Consider the following 25,324-nt stretch of genomic DNA (forward strand, 5'->3'; position numbering starts at 1 on the left):
CACCCAGAGAAGTTTTGGTTCGCCTCGAAAAATGTGCCGAAGTTACTATTCACCCGGAAAAGTTTCGATTCGCCTCGAAAACCGTACTGAAGGTACTGTTCACCCGGAGAAGTTTCGATTCGTCTCGAAAAACGTGCCGAAGTTACTGTTCATGCGGAAAAGTTTCGATTCGCCTCGAAAACTGTGCCAAAGTTACTATTCACCCAGAAAAGTTTCGGTTCACCTCGAAAACCGTGCCGAAGTTACAGTTCACCCGGAGAAGTTTAGGCTTGTCTCGAAAAGCAGGCAAAGGCTACAAGATGATTCGTTCAAGTCAAACTCTGTTTTGCACCTAACTAACATATTCCAACTTCGAAGACATGCCCGTCAAGCTCAAGCACACTCTCGCATAACGGACTAAGGGGGGGGGGCTTATTGTTGGACATGGGCCTTGCCCCCTATATGTTAGGAGGCCCAAAACAGATGTCCACAAGTTTATAAGGGGGTCTTGATCACTATAAAGAGCCCGTTAAGCCCGAAGGGGCAAAACCGTCATTTACAGAGGAGACAAAAGAAATTTTAGGGTTCAGACTCCCTATAAATAGCAAGAGACACTATTGGGAACATGATCCGATCCAGAGGTTATTAACTAGCAGACAAGAAGAATCGTTGCTTAGCCCGAAATCGTTGCCTAGCCCGACATCGTCGCCTAGCCCGAAATCACCGCTACGCTCGTTTTCGTGTTCTACCTTTCTGCTTAGTATGTTAAGTTCTCGGCTCGGCGGATAGTCTATAACCGCCGCGGTGAAACTAACTTACTGTAATCTTTTGATCGCGACTATCGTTAATAAAAAGGACTAGTTCCGTTCACCCCCCCAAAATCTCGTATATTATTATTGTTGCAACCTAGGTACAAACACCCGGGCTGCCTTCCACTCTCACCAACGGTCACTAGTACCTCTAACCGGTCCAGGAGCTCGAGCTACACTTAACCTAATTCACGGGAAAAGATGTTTTTACCCCTAAACCGACTCCCTTGGTCTTCAAGACCTATAAATTCTCGATGAAAACCCTAAACCTAGGTGTGCTTCAATCGCCCTTCTTCGTGCCTCACCACTGCCCTCTCCGAGACCCCTTGGAGAGCTGCAGCTGTCGACCTAAAGCTTTGAAAACACCAAATCTCTCTCTTTTCTCTTGCTTTAATTCTAAGATCTATTAACGTAAAGTCTTACCTCTTGGATTCTACATTCAAAGAAGTAATCTCTAAACCCTATTTAGTTCTTATTCTCTTATTTCTTATGATTTTATCAAACCTTATTTTGATGATCTCTTTGACCATGCTAGAGTAGTTTTCTAGTTGGGTTTAAAGGGTTAATCAAAGGAGGGACATGATCGATCGTCTAGGTGGCGATACTTAGGGGTTTGTTTGATCGTTTACATTGTATTCTTTCTAAGTAATTTTTCTCTTAATGCATGTAGTTAGATTCATGTCCAAACTCGAGATCCCAAGTGTTTAAGTCGCTCACAAGGTTGCTTAATTCGCTCGAACCTAGCTTACGAATGTGTATCGTGTTATAACAAGCACACACCACTTAGTTATAGGGTTTTATGGACTAGAATTGAACTTGATCTTATTGCTTTGATATATGTGATGTTGCCTACGTAGGTTGAGTAACGGAGTATAAGGATTTTAGCTGACTTATTCTATAACCTAGGATAAGCCGATCTTTAGTGTTTCGTATGTCTGAGACTTGGAAGTAAACAAACCTAATTCTACTATTTCTTAGATAGCGATCATTGAACCCCCTACGACCCCTTGATGCCCAACGTTTGTCTTTCATTGATTTCACTTGCTATTTACTTTGCTTTCTTATTGCTTTCTTATTTACTTGCATTCGTGACACAACCAACAACCCCTCTTTTATTGTTTTGTTCTAGCTGTACTTGTTCTAATAGATTCGTCCGAACTACTTCTCTCTTTGTGGGATTCGATTCTTAAATACTACAACCGATTCACTATGCACTTGCAGTAGTCGTGTGGTCTTTTGAGGTAAAAGATTGAAGCGATAAGATAACACGCATCAATCCCACAGTGAACTTTCAACAAAGATTTGTGACATTCATGTCACAGTTTCTGGTTATGCATGGAGAGGTGAGTTGGTAGCTAGGGAGTATGAAGAAGTCTATGAATCAGGATGTGCCTAATGTGTTCCTTGATATCTTGGTGTGGTTTTGGCTTCCTGCAAATGAAATTGATAAGGAAACCAAAAGACTTGAGATTTGTCATTGTGGCTGCTATTAAACTCATAACTGAAACGCTATGCCTGTTGGAGCCTTCAGCTTCTTATTTTCACAATTAACCAAATATGTTATTACTATTTTCTTAATGTGGGATTGTTTGCATATTTGAATTATATCCTCTTCCATTAAAAAAATACAAACAGTAATAATATTTTTTTTGTCACCAAATATTAATTAAAAACTAACTCCAGTAATAATGTTCTAATTTAATCAACCAATTTTAATTTTATCTTTAAAAGATGATAATAATAACATGTGTTACTAGAATTACCGTTTACTTTCATAATTACTTCTAATTGCAAATTTTGATATCATAAACTTATTGATAATATCCAACGTTTTTACGAATTTTTAAACTAATTACATGAACGCATTACTTGCGTTTAGTTATTTCCAAAGAGAATGGTCCAAGTGGTTCAAGTGTAGATCTTAGCAATAAATATTATTTTAAAATTAAAAAGTATATGTGAAAAATTTGCAAATAAAAGTACATGTTCCAGATTTACTCATATTATTCAGCCTATTTCGAAATATTTTATAAATTACACATATATATTGATAATATGAGTAAATCTGGAACATGTACTTTATAAATGCAATATTATTAACATAACTATATTTTAATAATTAATTTATAAATGCAATATTATTAACATAACTATATTAATGCATTTATAAATTAATTACCATAACTTATTTATAAATAATATTTTAATATTTGTTGTATTCTATAAAATACTTTATTTTTATTTTTGTTACATACTATTTACTGTATTTTTACTATTGGAACTGCTTTTTAAATGTTCTTTCATTCGCAAATATAGTAAAATCTCTATACATTAATAATGTTGGGACCAAGATATTTTATTAATTTATAATGATATTATCTAATAAAGATATTTTTTAATTGTTAACATTTTAGAAAAAGATGAATTGAGACAAATTTACTAAATAATATTAGTGTTTTGGATGTTATTAATTTTGTAGCTTTAGACTAGGCATGGGCATATGGGTAACCCGTTCGGGTTTGGGTTGAATGGGTAATAGATTTACTATCTAATGAGGTAATTCTAAACATTTGGTTCCGGTCCGGTTCGGGTACACTCGGGTTCGGATCGGAATGAGTAATAATTCTGAGAACCGATAAATACCCTAAAAATTCGGACTCCCTTCGGTTCGGGTCTGATTGGGTAAAAATTACCCATAAACCCGAAATGTCACAAGAATACCCGAACTTTCAAACAATTATACATGCACAAAACACATAAAAACGAGAATAGAACTTCAAACTTAACATCCAAATCCAAGTCAAAGTCACAAAGATTAATACTTAGAGTTAAGAGTAGAGGAAAAGACAAGTAGAAGTTCTTAAAATCCTTAAACAAGAGTACCTAATTGGCAAACCGCATACAAAAATCGGAATATGAAAAACATAGAACTTGAACGAGTTGATTGATGATGAATGATGACTTTGTTTTGCATTTTTGTCTCCTAAAAAGATAAAACAAACAAATGCCAACCTCGTTTATGTGTATAAAACTAGGTAACCTAGGTATAAAACTATAAACCTATATTTATATATGTATATACATATATGGCTTTCATCGGGTTTATAGGTACCCAGTTTGGGTAATGGGTAATCTCCGAACCGATCCTGTACCCACAGTCCCAAACCGGTTTTTTTTTGGTTTGGGTATCGCGTCTAGTTTTTTTCCCAAGCCTACTTTAGACTTTAAATTTTATCATGTAGAAACTAATTCTTTTGACAATAAATTACAAAGAAATAGATAAATACACTTTACAGACGATATACGTAAAATCAAACATATGATCAATGACCTCAGCTGTCGTATTTTAACAAATATAAGACTATTGAAATGAGATGATGCATATATTAAAATTGAAAACTAACAGAAAATTTTGGCTATTTTTATGACATAATTATAAACTATACTACACCATTATAGTTTAAAAATACAACATAACAATTAATTTATACAATAAATATAGAGATGAAATCTAACGAAAATTCAATTTCTTAAAAAAACAATTAAATGATATGTGTGTGTGTGTGTGTGTGTGTGTGTGTAAAAATTAAATGATTATTAATTTATGAAATTAATAAGACCATATATTTACATAGGGATTATAATCGTATTATCTTATTAAATTTTGTCAGTATTACATAGGGATTAGTATTAGTATTTTACTAGAATTTAACATGCGGTACACCGCGGGACAACATATTTATTTGGATTTTATATGACATAATTCACATGTATTATATGTATCTTTCCCAAAAAAATATAGGTCTTTTAGTTGTTGAATTTCTATTAGTTAGCATAAGGCATAATTTTGTAACTCACGTTCATTAATTTTTTTTCCGCCATAAAGTGAAAATATTTAGTTTTATCTACATGTTAAATGTGTTAATGGTCATTCAATATTATAAAATTATGAAAGTAATTGAATTAAAATTTTAAATTAATAACTTTGTGATTTTCCAATAGTGTCAATAATTATATTGAATTATTTTTAAAAACTGATAAAAGTTTGCTACACCAAATTATATAGATATAAATTTTTATTTGACAAGAGGGTTTTCTACAACATACTTGGGCAAGAGGGTTTTCGAATGTTATCTTTGAGGGAGACTGTGAGGTTCTTATCAATAATGCCTCTATCTGTAGAGAAAGGGCACTGCTTTTGCGACAATAATTTGGTACCAATTCTGTTGTTTTCTTCCCAACCACAAGTTGATAATTATATATTGTCGTCCTTTTTGCAAGTTGCCATACCTGTGATTTGTAAAGTAACAAATATAATTATTATCTCCTTCTATATAAACGCGACACATTCGTTCTCTGTTTTTATGAATGTAGCTCAAGATACAAAAAAAAAATTTCCTTTCATATTCACTCTAAAAATTTCTCATTTGAAAAATATTTTTTCTAAAATTCTCGTTTTCTTCTTCTGTAACAAAAAATATCTTCGAGCAATAATATAGAGATTCTAAGAAAGTGGATGTACAATTGTATTAATCCAAATACAAGACTTGTATCCGACGAATATGAAGCTGGGTTGACTCAATTCATTGATTTTGCAAAATATCGACTGTATGAGGGGAGTCGAATATGGTGTCTGTGCCGAACATGTAGAAATGGAGAACTCATTTCTATAAAAACTGTGTCTAAGCATTTGTATAATAGAGGGTTTAAACCCAACTATTATGTTTGGACAGCTCACGGGGAGGAATTCGTGGATCAATACCAATATAATGCGGCCGACGAAACTCTGGAAGATAATACATTTCAAGCAGTTGGAGCGAAATGGAATTTTCAATCTGGTTATATGAGAGAAACTGTATCAACTGGAGATATGTCAATACCACAATCAAGGTAAATTATTATTTTGTTATATATATAAGATTTAAAATACTTACTATAAAGTTATTAAATAATAAATAATCATATACACCATTAAAATTTGGTTAATAGAAATATTAATTTGATTATATATGTATATATAAATATATATATATATATATATATAAAGTATTATTAGAGATATCATATACTCGTTGAAAATGTTATAAAAGTTTTATATCTTAGTCCATACAAAAAAAAAGAAATTCAAAAAAAAAATACTTATTAGAAAAATCTGTTCAAAAGTAAAATAAAATAATAAATACCGATAAAAATTGGTTAATTGAATATTAATTCAATTTTGTCATAATATATATATATATATATATATATATGTATATATATTTATATATATTATCTACTTGTTGAAAAAGATATAAAAATTTGGAATATTTAATTAGTCCATACAAAAATAAATGATAATCATTAAAGAAATAACAATACTTATTAGAAAAATCTATTCACACAAAACAAAAACAAATAACGATAAAATTTGTTAGTATTATATAATTTAAGTAAGTCCATACAAAAAAGGAAATTCAAAAAAAAATACTTATTAGAAAATCTGTTCAAACAAAAGTAAAATAAATTAAATACCTATAAAAATTTGTTAATTGAAATATTAATTCCATACATAAAATTTGGTATCTTAGTCCATACAAAAAAAGAAATTAAAAAAAAAGAGAAATAATTATTAGATAAATCAATTTAAACAAAAATGAAATATAATAAATACCGATAAAACTTAATTAGGTCTATACATAAAATTTGGTATCTTAGTCCATACAAAAAGAAAATTCAAAAAAAAAAAAAACTTATGAGAAAAATCTTTTTTAACAAAAATAAATTAAATTAAATACCGATAAAAATTGGTTAATTGAAATATTAATTTAATTTTGTCAAATATATATATATAAAGCTGTTGGAAATGCTTCCATGCCTTACCATTGAGAAGATATAAATATTCTCTTTTGATTTATATATTCAAACAAAACAAAAATATATTCAAACAAAACATTCTCTTTTCATACACATATCTGGCGGGAGTATGGTAAGATATATAAATATTTACACATATGCAACATCTCTCCCGATTTTCTAAGGCAGTGATATTTACACATATGCAACATCTCTCCCGCCAGATATTCTTACTCCGTTTTGGATGGTTTCGCCTTGGCACTAGTATGGTAAGATATAAATATTCTCTTTTCATACACATATCTGGCGGGAGATTATACGGAATAAGAATTATGGGCCAAAGAGAATGGTTACCACCAGACGATCCAAATGGGTTAAAACCATCAGTACATAGCCCCAGATAAACATTCCTGCTTTTGGATGCAAACTCAGGATAAAGCTGTTGGAAATGCTTCCATGCCTTACCATCAGAAGGATGTTGCATAACTCCATCATGGCATGTATGTTCTGCGTGCCAACTCATATGTGGTGCTGTCTTTTCGGATAGATAAAATCTTTTCAGCCGATATAATAATGGAAGATAGAACATCCTCTTGTACGTAATACGCTGTCTAGAAGAAACCTTCCTTGTCTTCTCAAGTTTGTCCCTTGGATGCTCACAAAATTTATAACTTATTAAAGTTTCATCAGTTTCACCCCAATAAATCATGCAATTATTTTGGCATACATCAATCCTGTGGTACGGCATACTCAATATCCGCATCAACTTCTTTGTGTCATAATAAGTTCCAGGAGCAACATTACCTTTTGGAAGAACCTTATGAAACAAGTGTGCAATATCATCGACACACGCTTCTGTTTGATTGTGTGTCGTCTTAATGTGCATTATATCAGCAGCTAACGAAAATTTTGACAAGCCTTCAACGCAATTATCATAAAGAGGTTCACTTGCTGTATTTAACCGGTTGAAAAAATTTGCGGCCTCAGGATTAGGGTCTTCCCAAGCATTATCTTCAACCGCGGGTTCATAAAATTGTTCAGCACTTCCACTTGTCAGCAATCTAAAACGATTAAAACTTAATTTAATTATATAATACTAACAAATTTTATCGGTATTTATTTTTGTTTTGTTTGAATATATTTTTCTAATAAGTATTGTTATTTCTTTAATGAATTTTATTTATTTTTGTATGTATTAACTAAATATTTCAAATTTTTATCATTTTCAACAAGGAGATGTTATATATATATATATATATATATATATATATATATATATATATCAATAATATTATCTTTTATTTTATATATTAACACTTGAAATTAACAATTTATATAAGATAACACACACACACACACACACACACACATATATATATATATATATATATATATATATATATATATATATATTTGACAAAATTAAATTAATATTTCAATTAACCAATTTTTATCGGTATTTAATTTAATTTATTTTTGTTTAAACAGATTTTTCTCATAAGTTTTTTTTTTTGAATTTTTTTTTGTATGGACTAAGATACTAAATTTTATGTATAGACCTAATTAAGTTTTGTCCTTATTTAATATATTTTATTTTTGTTTAAATCGATTTATCTAATAATTATTTCTTTTTTTTTTTAATTTCCTTTTGTGTATGGACTAAGATACCAAATTTTATGTATGGAATTAATATTTCAATTAACAAATTTTTACATGTATTTAATTTATTTTATTTTTGTTTGAACAGATTTTTCTAATAAGTATTTTTTTTTTTTGAATTTCCTTTTTTTGCATGGACTTAATTAAATTATATAATACTAACAAATTTTATCGTTATTTGTTTTGTTTTGCGTGAATAGATTTTTCTAATAATTATTTTTATTTCTTTAATGAATATTATTTATTTTTGTATGGACTAATTAAATATTCCAAATTTTTATATCTTTTTCAACTAGTAGATAATATATAAATATATATACATATATATATATATATATATATATATATATATATCCATAATATTAACTTTTATTTTATATATTGACACATGAAATTAACAATTTCTATTAGATGACATATATATATATATATATATATATATATATATATATATTATGACAAAATTGAATTAATATTAAATTAACCAATTTTTATCTATATTTATTATTTTATTTTATTTTTGAACAGATTTTTCTAATAAGTATTTTTTTTTAATTTCTTTTTTTTTGTATGGACTAAGATATAGACCTTTTATAACATTGTCAACGAGTATATGATATCTCTAATAATACTTTTTATTTAATCTAGTACAACTTGGAATTCTATTAGAAGATATATATATATATATATATACATATATAATCAAATTAATATTTCTATTAACCAACTTTGAATGGTGTATATGATTATTTATTATTCTAATAACTTTATAGTAAGTATTTTAAATCTTATATATATAACAAAATAATAACTTACCTTGATTGTGGTATTGACATATCTCCAGTTGAGACAATTTCTCCCATATAACCAGATTGAAAATTCCATTCCGCTCCAACTGCTTGAAATGTATTATCTTCCAGAGTTTCGTCGGCCGCATTATTTTGGTATTGATCCTCGAATTTCTCCCCGTAAGCTGTCCAAACATAATAGTTGGGTTGAAACTCTCTATTATACAAATGCTTAGACACAATTTTTATAGAAATGAGTTCTCCATTTCTACACGTTCGGCACGGACACTATATTCGACTCCCCTCATACAGTCGATAGTTTGCAAAATCCATGAATTGAGTCAACCCAGCTTCATATTCGTCGGATACAAGTCCTGTATTTGGATTAATACGATTGTACATCCACTTTCTTAGAATCTCTATATTATTGCTCGAAGACATTTTTTTGTTACAGAAGAAGAAAACGAGAATTTTAGAAAAAATATTTTTCAAATGAGAAATTTTTAGAGTGAATATGAAAGAAAATGTTTTTTTGTATCTTGATCTACATTCATAAAAACAGAGAACGAATGTGTCGCGTTTATATAGAAGAAGATAATAATTATATTTGTTACTTTACGAATCACGGGTATGGCAACTTGCAAAAAAGACGACAACATATGATTATTAACTTGCGGTTGGGAAGAAAACAACAGAATTGCTACCAAATTATTGTCGCAAAAGCAGTGCCCTTTCGCTACAGATAGAGGCATTAATCCGTTGCAACTTGCTACAAAAGTGCTGTCGTCGATAATTATTGTTAACTTTTATATGAAATTTTAATCATGTTACAAAATTTGCGACGAGTTAGCTTTGTGAAAAGTTGCAACAACTTCTTTAACACATATTCAAGCAAATTTGTTACAATATAAATTCATTAGTATGTTGTCGCTATTTATCTATATTTTGTAACATATTAGCTACAAATCCTTTTAAAATACTATTTGTCTCTAATTTGTAAGTAATATGTAGCAAAATTGTGTTACAAATTTTTGCTGTCGCAAAACTGGTAGCTATATATATAAAAAATTATAGTATATTTATATATACATATATAATCAAATTAATATTTCTATTAACCAAATTTTAATGGTGTATATGATTATTTATTAATTTAATAACTTTATAGTAAGTATTCTAAATCTTATATCGACATATACATTTTTACAGGGTTTTTTTGCATAAATTCTTTTGGATCCGGGTAATATCTGGGATTAACTATATTCGGATCTTGGATAAGGATTTTAAGGAATGTTGTCTTAAAACCACATTGAAATATTCACTCTAATTACTTCTATAATTCCATATTTAAGCTACCAATTCGCACTTGACATATTCCTAAACTATTTCGATAATCAAATATCTCCGGAAGCTAATCATACCTAATTTATTCCACTGATATTTACACAATCAAAACAAATAACTTCTCACATACCTTATCATCTCTATTGTTCCTCCATTTTCGTCAATGCAATCTTTAACAAATCTTGCTTCTGCTACTATCAATTTAAATGACTTCCAAATATGTGTTTCCCTCTACTAATTGAATTTATTTTCCCGCCTACGCTCAGTTCTTATCATTTCAGAGAATCTTTTAGTTATCCTCTCCTTCCCACAGATTTCTGGAAACCACAACCGATTAATTGCCAACCATTAATCTATATTCCATAATTTTAACAATGCAGAGATTTTATGCCGATTTGGAAGAGATTGCGATACCAATATGCTTTGTCATCAAGTTTTCTTTAACCTAATCTATCACCCTATATATAGTTCCATATCTAACCTCTCATCATCATCAGCACTCACAGCCTCTAATCTAAACATTTTCTCTAAACATAATCGAGCAAACAATGGCTGCTGCAACATTTGCTTACTTCAAAGATGTCAGGCCATACACCACACAGTGGAGAGTCCAAGTGAAGGTACTTCACTCCTGACGTCAGTACACATCCAACACTGGTGAAACTCTAGAGTTGGTGTTATCTGACATTGAGGTAAATCAGTTACATAATAATTGTTAATTAGTTTGCATTAAACCATTTTAAAGCTACTATTTTTATCTGACTCTACTGTTTCTATACACTTTAACAGGGCGAAAAGATTCATGCTACTGTGAAGAAGGAACTGGTGAGCAGATATGTCTCCAGCTTACCTGTTGGTCATTGGGTGTTCATTGAGATCTTTGCTCTCAATTATGCCAGTGGCCAATTCCGTCCAACCTCTCATCTATATAAGATGACTTTCACAAATGGAACTCATGTCTTTCCATGTGATCCTGTCTCTGACTCAAGTTACCTGTCACTAGCCAGTTTCAAAAGAATTCAAAATGGAGATCTTAATCCATACATATTGGTTGGTAAGTATCTGTTTTATTTAAAGATATTAAATAAATCAATCTATAGTTTACAAACAGAACATGATATATTTTTATCTCTGTTTTTCTTTTATAGATGTTATTGGCCAGATTGTTATGATTGGAGAGTTGTTGACTCTTGAAGCCAATAACAAACCAACTAGCAAGATTGAGTTTGAAATGAGAAATGAAACGTAAGAGTTTTCAATTTTTTTGTGTTGTATCTTCTACTTATCCTACTGAACATGTTCTGTTTTGTACATAAAAATGATGAAAGGATCGGTGTTACCTTGTGGGGATCATTTGCTGAGACTGTTTACAAAGGAAGCCAAGATGCTGGTGGGTGTCTTGTTGTTTGTTTGTTGAGGTTTGTGAAGATCAAATCCTTCAAAGGTACAGAAAACAGAATCTTAGCAACCATATCAATATACTGAGACCGTTTATATAGAAGTTATGCCTCATATATCATATTTGTAATCTACAGGTGTAAAGACTTTGTCTAACTCATTTGATGCTTCACAAGTTTTTGTGAATCCAGCAATCCCTGAAATTGCTGTGTTTGTTCAAAGGTACATTTTGCATGTGATTTAATAGTTTATCCTATTGTACTTACTTCTGTACTATGGAACTAACCTATATATACATGTTTTTGACATATAGTCTCCCAAGTGATGGTGCAATGTGTATCTTCCGTGAGAGAGTCCCAAAGTTTGAGATTGTTGTTGCTAATCAGGATGATACTTCTTTAGATCATCCCAGGAAAACCATTGTGGATCTCCTCAACTCTGTCGAGGTAATTAGTTATGTTTACTATCATTAGAAAACGTTTTAGTGTCTATTAAATATCCCTATTAATATCTAAATTTTTGCTCGATTGGCAAGGCAAGGTTGATGTGTACTATCTATGCAATTGATACCGACTGGGTTGGTATTACATTAGCTATCGTGCTTGCAATAAGAAAGTCACACATATCCACCATGGAGTGAATGATGTGAATAACAAAGGGAAAAAGCCAAGGTTCTGGTGTGACACTTGCAAATCTGTTGTCACTAATGTCGTGGCTAGGTAAAAAATTCTTTTATTGACATGTTATTAGTCTATAGACGTAAATTATATATCTAACATTATTGTTTACATTTTATGTAGGTTTATGCTCTATGCTAAGGTGATGGACAACACTGGTGAAGCTAAATTGTTACTGTTTGATTCAGTTTGCTCTGAAATCATTGGAGAGTCTGCTACATCTGTGCTTAATGGTTCCGTTGATGAGGTTTGATGCACTATTCTATATTTTAATATTTTTTTTTTACATTTTTCTAGACACACAAGTTCCCGAATAGTTTTTAATTTCAGATTGATGATCCAGAAAACATACCAGATGCAGTTAGGAATCTATTTGGAAGGACATTTCTTAGCCTGGTGTCTGTTGAGAAAGAGAATATTTGGGATGGGAAGGAGATATACAAGGTATCTAAAGTGTTGCAGAAAGATGGCCTTCTGCTTGAGGAACAATTGCTGGAGGATTCTCAGGAATTGGTCAATCATGCATCTATTGTGTCTGGTGATCAGGTAATTGTTTTGTCAGAACATGTTTAGCATAAAACAATTGGTAGTACATGGATCTTAAAACTAGCTAAGCTATAGTATTAATTTCATCGTTTGTTTTATTACAGGTGCCACTAATGCTGGAGATGAGTCAAGAGACTTCTGACTCTGTCACTCCATCATCTAAACGTGTTTATGCTGACAATCCCGGTTCTTCTGATCATTCTTCTTCTTCTAAGAAGTTGTGCATTGAACCTATTGACTTTGGTGATCAAGATTCTATTACTAAGGATCAAGAGGCAAATGTGAAGGACATAGCTCCCAAGGTTGTTGTGGTGATTAATGATGATGCTTACAAATCTGAGCCTAAGACTAATAATGTTGTATCCAATGGTGGAGTGGGTACACATGAGGTGAAGGAGGGGAAATGTGTTAAAGGTGGTGTGAAGGTCAAGGTTGAAAAGAAGTGAAGAATGGTTGCTATGATTTGATTTATTTCATGCTTTGTTTTTTTATTGCTTTCAGATTTCTAAGACTTTGCTTTCTATTATTGCTTGCTATTCTGTTTTCTAATTCCTTTCTATTGTTTTCGTTGGATGCTATTTTATTTCAATATATCATTTCTTAAAATTAGAGTCTTATTCTATATTAATTAACCTAATAGATATAGTCTTCCGTGCTTATCCTATAACTTCATCTATAAACCTAATTCATTAGAGAGCATAATAGACATACATCTACATATATAGGTATAACTAAGATTCCGTATAACTTCATATATGTAGGATATTAAAATTCTTAGAAGTATATATATTGTCTATATATAATGTACACTCAATCTTCCATATTTGACAGGTAATCTTTAAAAGTAATCATTTTGGTAACTGGCAACTTTTTCAATCATTATCAATGATTCTCTATAATCTAAAAAATATAGAGTATATTAATAAAACAATTAATAACGTTTCGATTTCCTTTATTTTCTTTAACAATTTATTATGCCTCTTCATCAATCTCTCTATATAACCAACTAGACCTATCGTTTAGAATTGAGAAAGAAACACTGTAACTTCCCTTTTCAAAGCAGAGCAGAATCGTTAAAAAAAAATGGTTGATATGCATCTTCTTTCCCAAATTCGTGTTAACTCTACAGAATGGAGGGTTTATGTTAAGATAATGCGTATCTGGCATCACAATCCACCATTGAATGGTGATGTAACCACAATGATTCTCGCAGATGAGAAGGTTTGTTTGTAATTCTTATCTTCTGTTTTAAAACATAGTGAAGATCAACCATTTACTTTCTTTTCTTACTTAATATCTCTTGACTTTTTTGTTTTTGTTTGTATAGGGTAATTTCTGCGATGCAACAATTCCTAGAGACAACTACATGTGGAACTTTCAACCTGGACTCAAAGAAGGTTTGTGGTATTACATGTCTGACTTCCAACCAGTCGTACCCTCAGAATACCAAGCCAGATTTGCACCATTGCCACTTCAGATTAGGTGTATCAGACAAACAACAATTTGGCCTGTTAGATCTAGGGGTTTTAGCAATTTCTTTGACTTTATGACTCCTGATTCTATCAGAAACCCTCATCCAGATGATGGAACCTATGTCACTGGTAATAAAAGAGACTAAGTTCAAGTTATATAGTTATCTATTTATATGTCTTTCCAACCATTTTGTGTTGTGTTTTTTTAGATGCTATGGGTGTGATCTTTGCTGTGTCCACCATTGGAAGGTTTCCCTTTGTTTGTCGTCCTGGGGAGACAGATTATGAAGCTCGCTATGTCTGTTTCAAGATTGCTAACAATGTGTAAGTTTTCTATATTTCTGTCTAATTTTGTACAAGATAATGAAGTTTGTTATCATGTTATATCTAGTAAAAACAATATGCTTTGATGGCTACATGAATCTAGGGGTGAGACTATCAAATGCGTTGCTATTGGTAAGTGGTATGAGTTCTTTATCAACGCTTGGTCCAGAAGAATTAGCTCTGTAGATTACAACTATGATAAGATAGTTGCAGTTTTGCGTTTCTAGAGGATCTCATCGTACTGTGGTAGGTTTTAATGAGATTTTGCTATTGCTGAACTTATTTTTGCATTGTTATATTGACTGTGTTTATTATTGTACTATAGGAAAAAATGTCTTAATGAGTGAATCTTGCTATTCACGTCTCTACATTGATCCCATTTTCTATGAGCTAGACTTACCGAGCTACCTGTAAGTATCATTTATATTTTAGACTTCTTTTATGTTTTTCATTTTTCAGTGTTAACATAAATGCAACTATCTTTCTGTTAGGCGCTCTTTTGAAAATACTTCAAGTGATAAGGAAGATGTCATGATGGAGATGGTTGAGGAGAACTAATTCTTGTGAGGGATATCTGTGGATGTGTTACGGTGGCTAGCTCTTTTGAAGAACTCTGAATGTTTAGGTGTTATGTTTTAAGTTTCTGTTTTGACTCTGAATGTTTTTAATTTTCTTTTGTTTTTATCAACTACTACTGCAACTCTGCACAAGAGTTTGCAAACTTTCTTTCTCTTTAATATTTTAATCTGTGTTGAATCTGTTTTACAATTATGTGGTTTTTTGGTATTTTGATGTCTACAAGTTTAAGACTGAAGCCTATTAAGAGAAAAAGGGTTATAAATTAATTATGAATTTAAGTCTAACTATATCTCAAACATAACTATTTAGGTAAATTCGTTTACTTTAGTAAATTAAATGATTTGGTTTAAGAAACTGTTTAGAAAGCATACCTAGATGTTAAAGGTATTGGTTAGCTTTAGACAAGCATCAATCAAGATCCTCATTGCTTGCTGTATTTCCTTAATCTGCGTAATTATAAACATTGCCACTTCACTTTTAATAACTTATCAATTATTATATGAATCACTAACAATAATATTGGACAGATTTTCTAAATATTATCATTGAACCATCTAAATTTATCTCAATGCCTAGAATATAAAAACTGTCTATATTTTATTAACAGATCAATATTACTTGATCAATGGCGTATCTGCCATTTAATTTTTAAAAGGCTATTTCAGTATGAAGTTCATTGTTTATCAGAAGAACCATTTTGCTTAAACTCGCTGTTTTTCTTTTGTTTTCAAATATGAAAAAAGCCTGACTACCCTCTTTTAGACTTGAACTCTTCACCTACACCAGCTAAAAGATCCCGTGTTAATCAAACTCCAACATCGCAGAGCCAAATTACTCAAACTACTGGCTCTAAGCCTAACTACCCTTTTCTAGATTTGAATTCCTCACCTAAAACACCTAAAACAGTCCAGTTTGGTCAAACACCAACATCACAGAGCCAAATTACTCAAGCTACTGGCTCTAAGCCTAACTACCCTCTTATAGACTTGAACTCTTCTCCTAAACCAGCTAAAAGATAACGTGTTATTCAGACTCCAACACCACAGAGCCAAATTACTCAAGCTACTGTCTTTAACACAAATAGTTCTGTTCCTCTAAAATCAGCCTTTAGCAGAGTGTTTAGAGATATTACCAATCTTCCTTGCAGAAATGATGAAACAAGTAAGACCCCTACCAGTCAGCAGCAATCATTATCTTCAAAACATACATAACAACTACTTGGTCCTGCTCTTCCTACTTCATGCTTAGGCAAACCGTCAGGCTGTACACCTGTTCCACGAGAAAATAACTGCCATGTCAGAAATTTACAAGACGCCTTTGCTAATGCATCATTTTCTCCTACAGACAAAGGTAACAGACATTTCTTAAGTTACTGTCTTACTTTTCAGAGTTTTACCAATCTACTATCTAAATACTTCACTTAATTATATATGTGTTTTTACTTCATAGGAAAAGGAAAAGAACCAGTACAGCCAACCTTAACAGATTGTAGCACTGATGATGAAAGTATAGAGCATATTAATTATATTGGAATGAATGACAGTGAATCTGATGGAACACAACACTACTCTGTTAGAAACACAGAAGATGAAGTTGAAGAAGGTTACTCGGCTCCTGTTTAGGAACCTTCTATTAAACAGATATTTAATTCTCCACAACAAGTTATTAACTTGAGTTGTTCAGCGGATGAATCAACTGTTGAATTCACTACTCCTACTGTAAGTGTTACTAGGAAAAGTGTAGAAAGGAAAGCAGTGACTCAAAATATAAATCTACCTAAGAAAAGAGGTCGGCCAAGATTGGCTTTCCCCACAAAAAGGGGAGTAGCAAAAGCAAAGAAAGCAAGTTAGAACTTAAAAATATAGTTAGATAGACATTTATTTGCTCTACATATAGCATCCTTTGTTGCGTAAATATTACTAACACTCTGTTTTTCCTTTAGGATATCTTGATCATGGTGATCCTACATACAAGTGTAAGTATTGTGGTGCTTTGATGTGGTTTGATGAGCGCATAAACAAAAGAAACAATGGTAAGGATCCAACATTTACTCTATGTTGTGGGCAAGGCAGTGTGAAATTGCCATTTCTCAAGGAATCACCAGAGCTTATTAAAAAGCTTCTTAAAGGAAAAGATGCAATTAGTAGAAATTTCAGAGAGAATTTAAGGATTTATAATATGCTCTTCGCAATGACCTCCCTTGGTGGGAAGGTAGATAAATCTATGCCTAAAGGTAAAGGACCTGCAATGTTTCGATTGCAAGGAGGAAACTATCATCAAATTGGGGGATTAAAACCTGCTGCTGGTGATTATGCTAAGTATTCACAACTTTATATAGTTGATACTGAAACTGAAGTTAATCATAGAGCTACTGTCATCGGGTAAGAGTTATAATAGTATTTGAAAACCAAAAATATTGTTATATTAACTTCGCTACTATATTCAGCTGTAGTTATCTAACTCTGTGTTTTCTTATGGTCATTGCAGCAAGGGTAAAAATCTAAAGTCTACCTCTTGGAAAAAAAAACTGAACAAGGAACTGATTGAAGCAATAATAAAAATGCTGAATGAATCAAACCCTTATGTCAAGAAATTCAGGTCTGCAAGAGAGAGGTTTCAATCTAATGATGATGAACCATTTCATATGCGGATTGTTGCTGATCATCAAGGTGTTGATGGGAGGCAATACAGTATGCCTACAGCAGGAGACGTTGCAGCTTTGATCCCTGGTGATTTCATTCCTGACATGCCAGTTCGTGATATAATTCTTGAAAAATCCTCAAATGGACGCCTAAAGAGGATCAGCCAGATTCATATTTCCTATTTGGCTCTACAATACCCTCTAATATTTTGTTATGGTGAAGATGGTTACAGGCCTGGTATTGAGAAGTGTTACAAATCAAGCAACAACAAGAAGAAAAAGTGTATAAGTATGAGACAGTGGTTTGCTTTCCGCATTCAAGAGAGGGAAAATGAGTGTCATACTCTGCTTGAATCAAAGAGGTTGTTCCAACAGTTTCTGTGTGATGCATATACAACTATTGAATCAAACCGCCTCTCTTATATCAAGTTTAATCAGTCTAAGCTACGATGTGAGAATTTCAACTCCATTAAAGAAGCTGCTAACTCTGGAACCAAAGATATGGCTGAAGAGATTCTTATTCCAGCATCTTTCACTGGTGGACCTAGATATATGATCCAAAGCTATTACGATGCTATGGCTATCTGTAAGCGTTATGGTTTCCCAGATCTTTTCATCACCTTTACATGTAATCCTAAGTGGCCTGAGATTACAAGATATTGTGAAGCAAGAGGGTTAATTGTTGATGATAGACCGGACATCGAGGATATTCAAAATGAAATTGGATTCTCTGATGAAAGACTTAACAGAAAGAAAAATGCTTGGAAAGACAGCTACATGTAAGTTTTTCATTTTACAGTGTCGGTTTTATAGTTTAAGAATACAGCAAATGATATTTGTTTTTCCTAACTATTGCTTCTTTTCCTCTTCCAGCTATGTATACTGTTGAATTCCAGAAAAGAGGATTGCCTCATGCTCACATCCTCTTATTTATGGATGTTAATAGTAAACTACCAACAGCTGACGACATTGACAAGATCATATCTGCAGAAATTCTAGACAAAGAGAAAGAACCAGAGCTATATGAAGTTATCAAAAACTCTATGATTCATGCACCATGTGGCTCAGCGAATCCAAATTCTCCGTGTATGGTTGATGGCCAGTGTTCTAAGCTATACCCAAAAAAACATCAAGAGATCACTAAGGTTGGTAGTGATGGTTATCCTGTCTATAGGAGGAGGCTCGCAGAAGATTATATTGAGAAAGGTGATGTTAAATGTGACAATAGGTACGTTGTCCCTTATAATAAGAAGCTCTCTCTTCGATATAATGCTCATATCAACGTGGAATGGTGCAATCAGAATGGTTCTATCAAATACTTGTTTAAGTATATAAACAAAGGACCAGATATGGTTACAGTGATCGTTGAGCCTATAAATCAGCTAACAACAGGTGAAACAGCAACTGGTGCTACAACAACTGGTGATACAGCTACTATAGCTCAAGAACCAGATTCAAATGAGAAACAGAAGGATGAAATAAAAGATTGGTTTGACTGCAGGTATGTTATTACCTTAACCATATGTAAATTAGTAAGTTTTTATCCTGTTACAATTTTATTTATTTAATTTTTTTTATGTCTATAGATATGTATCAGCTTCAGAGGCGGTTTGGAGAATTTTTAAATTTCCTATTCAACACAGATCAACCCTGTTGGTGTCGGATCCCGCACCAGAGGTCCAGGACCAACCAAAGATTGCCACGTAGTCAGGGTAACGGCCCATAAGGGGTAAAGTCCATTAGACCCACAAGACAAAAGAACAGTCGAAGTGGTTATCACCACAAGGAGAATCCAAAGTGACTGCACCTCGACACTAGTCCGGAGACGAAGTCGTGGTTAAGTCGGTCCAAGGACATTTGGGCCAAAAGGCGAGGCCCATGAAGATCGGAATCAACTCAAATTCGAACGTTAAGCATTAAAATCAAAGATAAAAACGGACACATTTAAGAGAGAATAATTGTACTTAATTAGCCATTTAAATGTCGTTTTTTTATGTATAAATATAAAGGCCAATGGCCATGAAAAGGGGATCTTCCTCTCGAGTAAGAAATACTATATTAATTTTTGTAGCAATTCATAAGCTTTTTGCATATTTATTTTTGTCCCTTAAGAATAATCTTTCCTACTTAATAAAAATACTTGAGTGTGAGAATCCGACATCCACATTTTGGCGCCGCCTGTGGGGATAGAGGATTCTTGAGCGGTCAGATTTTTCTTTACTACATTTCCATTTCCGATATAAGCAGCAATGTCTGGAGGAGACGCAGTTGAGCTGTCATTGGCCGAAACCCTCAAAGCCATGCAACAAACTATGTCAGAAATGTCGCAGAAGTTCTCGAATGTGGAAAAGGCCGTCGACACGTTACAAACATCCCAGGTATCTCTTAGTCAAAACGTCAGTACGATACAAACTCGTGTTCGCTCTTTAAGTGCAGGAAATCATGTGGGAATCCGAAGAAGGATATTCAACTCGCCAAGTTCCGTTGCGCGAAATGAAACCAGCGGACAAACAACTCCCGGTGCTACTAATAATGTAGTTCAGCCATTGGAGGGAGAGACACAGCTCGAAGATGAAGTTCAACTTGCAGATCAATACGAGCAGGAAAACCTCGACCAGTTCGAGACTATGAGGAAGATTAGCCAGGAACTAAAAGAAATGAAGTCAAAGTTCCATCAGGCTACGAGTTTGGAGCCGGATATCAATCGAGTCATTGAAGAAGCTAGGAGAACATCTTTCATTCCGCGAATCGTAAGTTTAAGAATCAAAGATTCTCGGAAGCTCAAGTTGGACCCTTACAGCGGATTGGAGGATCCGAAGAGCTATCTCGCAGCTTTCCTGATAGCTGCCGGAAGAGTCGAATTGGATGAATCTGATGAGGATGCAGGGTACTGCAAGCTCTTTTCGGAAAATCTATGTGGCCAAGCTCTAATGTGGTTCACCCAATTAGAGCTGGGTTCGATCAGCAATTTCGACGAACTATCAGCTGTGTTCTTAAAACAATATTCCATCCTTATGGACAAAAGTGTTTCGGATGCCGATCTTTGGAACCTGTCACAAGGATCAAATGAGTCACTTCGAGTTTTCATCACCAAGTTCAAAGGAGTGCTGTCAAAGCTCCCAAGAATCTCGCAGCAATCAGCTTTATCTGCCCTACGAAAAGGATTGCGACATGATTCAAGGTTTAAGGAGGATTTAATACTTCATAAACCAGACACAATTCAGGATGCACTCTTCCGCGCAAACAACTGGATGGAAGTAGAGGACGAAAAAGAAAATTTTGCCAAAAGAAATAAACAAGAGAAGCCGGCAATTACCGTTCCTATCAAGAAGTTCGAGTCTAGGGAGAGCAAAGGACCAAGAAAATTTGGGTCGCAACCGTTCAACAGTATTGTCGGAAAGCAATTCCAAGGGAAAGGAAGGTCAAACACTTGGATCCGTGATGAAAGTTTATATTGCGATATAAACGTAACCGGACACTTAACCAAGGATTGTAGTGTCCTTAAGAGGCATCTCGCGGAGCTTTGGGCCAGTGGAGATCTTTCCAAATTCAATATAAAAGATTTCGTGAAAGAATACCACGAAGCAAGGGGTAACTCCAAAGACAAGAATTCCAAAAGACCAAAGTTATCTAATGAAGAAGAGCCAAGGAGTTCGAAGGGTAAGATTAATGTGATTCTAGGAGGTTCTAAATTTTGCCGAGACTCGATAAGTTCCTTCAAGAAACATAGGCGAAATGTTTTACTCAAAGCAAGTTTGAGTGAAGAAGTCGATTTTCAAGGTGCATCAATATCATTTGACGAAGAAGAAACGCGGCATCTCGAGAGACCTCATGATGATGCATTAGTCATTACCTTGGACGTTGCCAACTTCGAAGTATCAAGGATTCTTATCGATACGGGCAGTTCGGTCGATCTAATCTTTTTAAGTACTTTAGAAAGAATGGGAATTAGTCGGGCAGACATAATAGGGCCTCCATCTCCGTTAGTAGCATTCACAAGTGAATCAGCCATGTCCCTCGGAACAATCAAGCTACCAGTCCTTGCCAAACGGGTGTCAAAGAACGTGGATTTTGTTGTTTTTGATAAGCCCGTGGCTTACAACATCATCCTCGGGACTCCTTGGATTTATCAAATGAAGGCAGTCCCCTCTACGTATCATCAATGTATCAAATTTCCAGCACCAAATGGAGTGGAAACAATTCGGGGGGATCAAGAAGCTTCGAGAACATGTTATCTAGCTAGCCACCGTTTGAAGATTCAATAGCAATTAACGAAGCCCGAAAAAGAGGGACTAAGACAAAAATTTCCTAGCGGGCAGAAAAGAGATGATGTAGTAATCGAAGTAGTGTTGAAAGAAGATAAACCGGATCGGAAAATTCGAATTGGAGCTACTTTGACTGGGCAAATAAAGGAAGCTTTGATCGAGCTTTTAAGGAAAAACGAAACATCATTTGCATGGTCGACGGCGGATATGCCTGGCATAGATCCAAGCATAATTTGTCATGAACTAAACGTGGATCCAAGTTTCAAGCCTATAAAGCAAAAAAGAAGAAAGCTCGGAGTAGAACGAGCAAAAATAGTAAACGACGAAGTGGACAAACTTTTAAAGATAGGGTCCATAAGGGAAGGACAATACCCGGAATGGGTAGCAAACACCGTCGTGGTTAAAAAGAAGAATGGAAAAGATAGAGTATGCATCGACTTCACGGACCTCAATAAAGCATGTCCTAAAGATAGTTTCCCGCTCCCGCATATAGATCGACTCTTAGAGTCCACCGCTGGGAATGAACTGCTGACCTTCATGGATGCTTTCTCGGGTTATAATCAAATAATGATGAACCCCGAGGACCAAGAAAAAACGTCATTTATCACGGATAGAGGTATCTATTGTTACAAAGTGATGCCTTTTGGTTTAAAAAATGCAGGAGTAACTTATCAACGGTTGGTTAACAAAATGTTCCACAATCATCTCGGGAAGACAATGGAAGTCTACAGAGATGACATGTTGGTTAAATCATTAAAGAAGGAGGATCACGTTAAGCATCTAGAGGAATGTTTCGATATTCTCAATAAGTATCAAATGAAGCTAAACCCGGCAAAGTGCACATTCGGAATCCCATCCGTAGAATTTCTAGGCTATATTGTGACAGAGAGAGGGATTGAGGCCAATCCAAACCAAATCAACGCCTTTCTAAACATGCAGTCTCCGAGAAACTTCAAGGAGGTACAGCGTTTGACTGGGCGGATCGCGGCTTTAAATCGTTTTATCTCGAGATCAACAGATAAGTCGTTGCCTTTTTACCAAATTCTAAAAGGAAACAAAGGATTCCTTTGGGATGAAAAGTGTGAAGAAGTTTTCGGGCAGCTTAAGGCATATTTAACTACCCCACCTATATTGTCCAAACCGGAAGTGGACGAAAAGCTTTATCTGTACGTGTCAGTTTCAAACCACGCGGTTAGTGGAGTCCTGGTCCGGGAAGACCGCGGAGAGCAGAAGCCGATTTACTATATAAGTAAGTCAATGACGGATCCGGAAACCAGATATACAATGATGGAAAAACTCGCACTCGCAGTAGTGACTTTAGCTCAGAAGCTGCGCCCATATTTTCAATCCCATCCGATCGAAGTACTAACCAACCAGCCACTCCGAACAATACTTCATAGTCCAAGACAGTCCGGACGTTTGGTGAAATGGGCGGTAGAATTGAGCGAGTACGATATAGAATTCAAAAGCCGAATCAGTATGAAGGCTCAGGTTTTAGCAGATTTCCTGACCGAACTACCAATACCTGGCACGCTAGAACAACCAGAGAACCAAACTTGGAAATTGCATGTAGATGGGTCTTCATCAAAGCAAGGATCCGGAGTGGGAATCAAGTTGGAATCTCCAACATCGGAAATTCTAGAACAATCATTCCGATTATTATTTAATGCTTCCAACAATGAGGCAGAATACGAAGCCCTAATTGTCGGACTTCGATTGGCACAAGGAGTTGGAGCTAAGGAAATAGTCTTTTATTGTGATTCGCAATTAGTAGTTAACCAGTTTAATGGAGACTACGAGGCCAAGGACTCAAGAATGGATGGAGACTACGAGGCCAAGGACTCAAGACTATCAAAGGATGCATTGTATAGACGAGGTGTCAGTGACCCTTACCTATTATGCATTTTTGGGCCCGAAGTCGAAATTGTCATGAGCGAAGTGCATGAAGGATTATGTGGGAGTCATTCATCAGGAAGAGCTATGGCTTTTAAAGTTAAAAGAATGGGATACTATTGGCCCACTATGATCACGGATTGTGTCAAATTCGCCCAAAGATGTAAGCGCTGCCAACTCCATGCACCATTGATCCGTCAACCTTCGGAGTTATTCTCTTCCATCTCCACCCCATACCCGTTTATGAGGTGGTCAATGGACATCATTGGACCATTGCACAGATCAACTCGAGGTGTACAATACCTTTTGGTTATGACGGACTACTTTTCAAAGTGGATTCAAGCTGAGGCATATGTTGGCATCAAGGATTCGGCGGTGAAGACTTTCATTTGGAAAAATATTATATGTCGACATGGAGTTCCGTACGAAATAGTCACTGATAACGGGCCACAATTCATTTCACAAGAGTTTGATGCCTTTTGTGCGGACTGGGGAATTAAAGTCAGTTACTCTACTCCACGATATCCGCAAGGAAACGGTCAAGCCGAAGCCGCGAACAAGACAATACTGAGCAATCTCAAGAAACGCTTGAATCATCTAAAGGGAGGATGGTATGAAGAACTCCAACCCGTCCTATGGGCCTATCGTACAACCCCTAGGCGACCCACCGGAGAAACTCCATTCTCTCTGGTTTATGGCATGGAGGCAGTAGTACCAGCTGAACTCAACGTGCCCGGACTTCGCCGAACAGAAGCACCATTAAATGAGGAAGAAAATTCAGCAATGCTTAATAATTTACTAGATACCATAAATGAAAGGCGCGATCAAGCTTTGATTCGAATTCAGAATTACCAGCAGGCAGCAGCCCGATATTACAACTCTAAAGTCAAAAGTAGGCCGTTCTTCGTAGGAGATTATCTTTTAAGGCGCGTCTTTGACAATTAAAAAGAAGAAGGTGCCGGTAAACTCGGTATTAATTGGGAAGGACCTTACATTGTTACCGAAGTGGTTCAGAACGGTGTTTATAGGCTGAAAGACTTGGAAGACAGGCCAGTCAAGCGACCTTGGAATGTGATCAACCTAAAGAAGTTTTATGTTTAAAGCTACACGCATTT

General features: G+C 34.3%; 2 protein-coding genes across 2 annotated transcripts; both read left to right on the top strand.

Annotated features, from left to right (window-relative positions):
- Positions 1 to 11,775: 11,775 nt before the first annotated feature.
- Positions 11,776 to 13,599, top strand: LOC110226118. The gene is made up of 6 exons (XM_021016753.1): positions 11,776 to 11,858; positions 11,950 to 12,034; positions 12,126 to 12,531; positions 12,613 to 12,736; positions 12,820 to 13,035; positions 13,140 to 13,599. Exons 4-6 carry the CDS (start codon positions 12,617 to 12,619, stop codon positions 13,479 to 13,481), a joined length of 678 nt encoding a protein of 225 aa, XP_020872412.1. The 5' UTR covers positions 11,776 to 11,858; positions 11,950 to 12,034; positions 12,126 to 12,531; positions 12,613 to 12,616; the 3' UTR covers positions 13,482 to 13,599.
- A 7,703-nt stretch (positions 13,600 to 21,302) lies between these two features.
- On the top strand, positions 21,303 to 21,547 carry LOC110226536. The gene is made up of 2 exons (XM_021018474.1): positions 21,303 to 21,438; positions 21,540 to 21,547. The coding sequence occupies exons 1-2, from the start codon at positions 21,303 to 21,305 to the stop codon at positions 21,545 to 21,547; spliced, it is 144 nt and encodes a 47-aa protein (XP_020874133.1).
- The last annotated feature ends 3,777 nt before the right edge of the window (positions 21,548 to 25,324 follow it).

This window comes from Arabidopsis lyrata, assembly GCF_000004255.2.
Source record: "Arabidopsis lyrata subsp. lyrata unplaced genomic scaffold ARALYscaffold_7, whole genome shotgun sequence".
In the NCBI taxonomy this organism is placed as follows: domain Eukaryota; kingdom Viridiplantae; phylum Streptophyta; class Magnoliopsida; order Brassicales; family Brassicaceae; genus Arabidopsis; species Arabidopsis lyrata.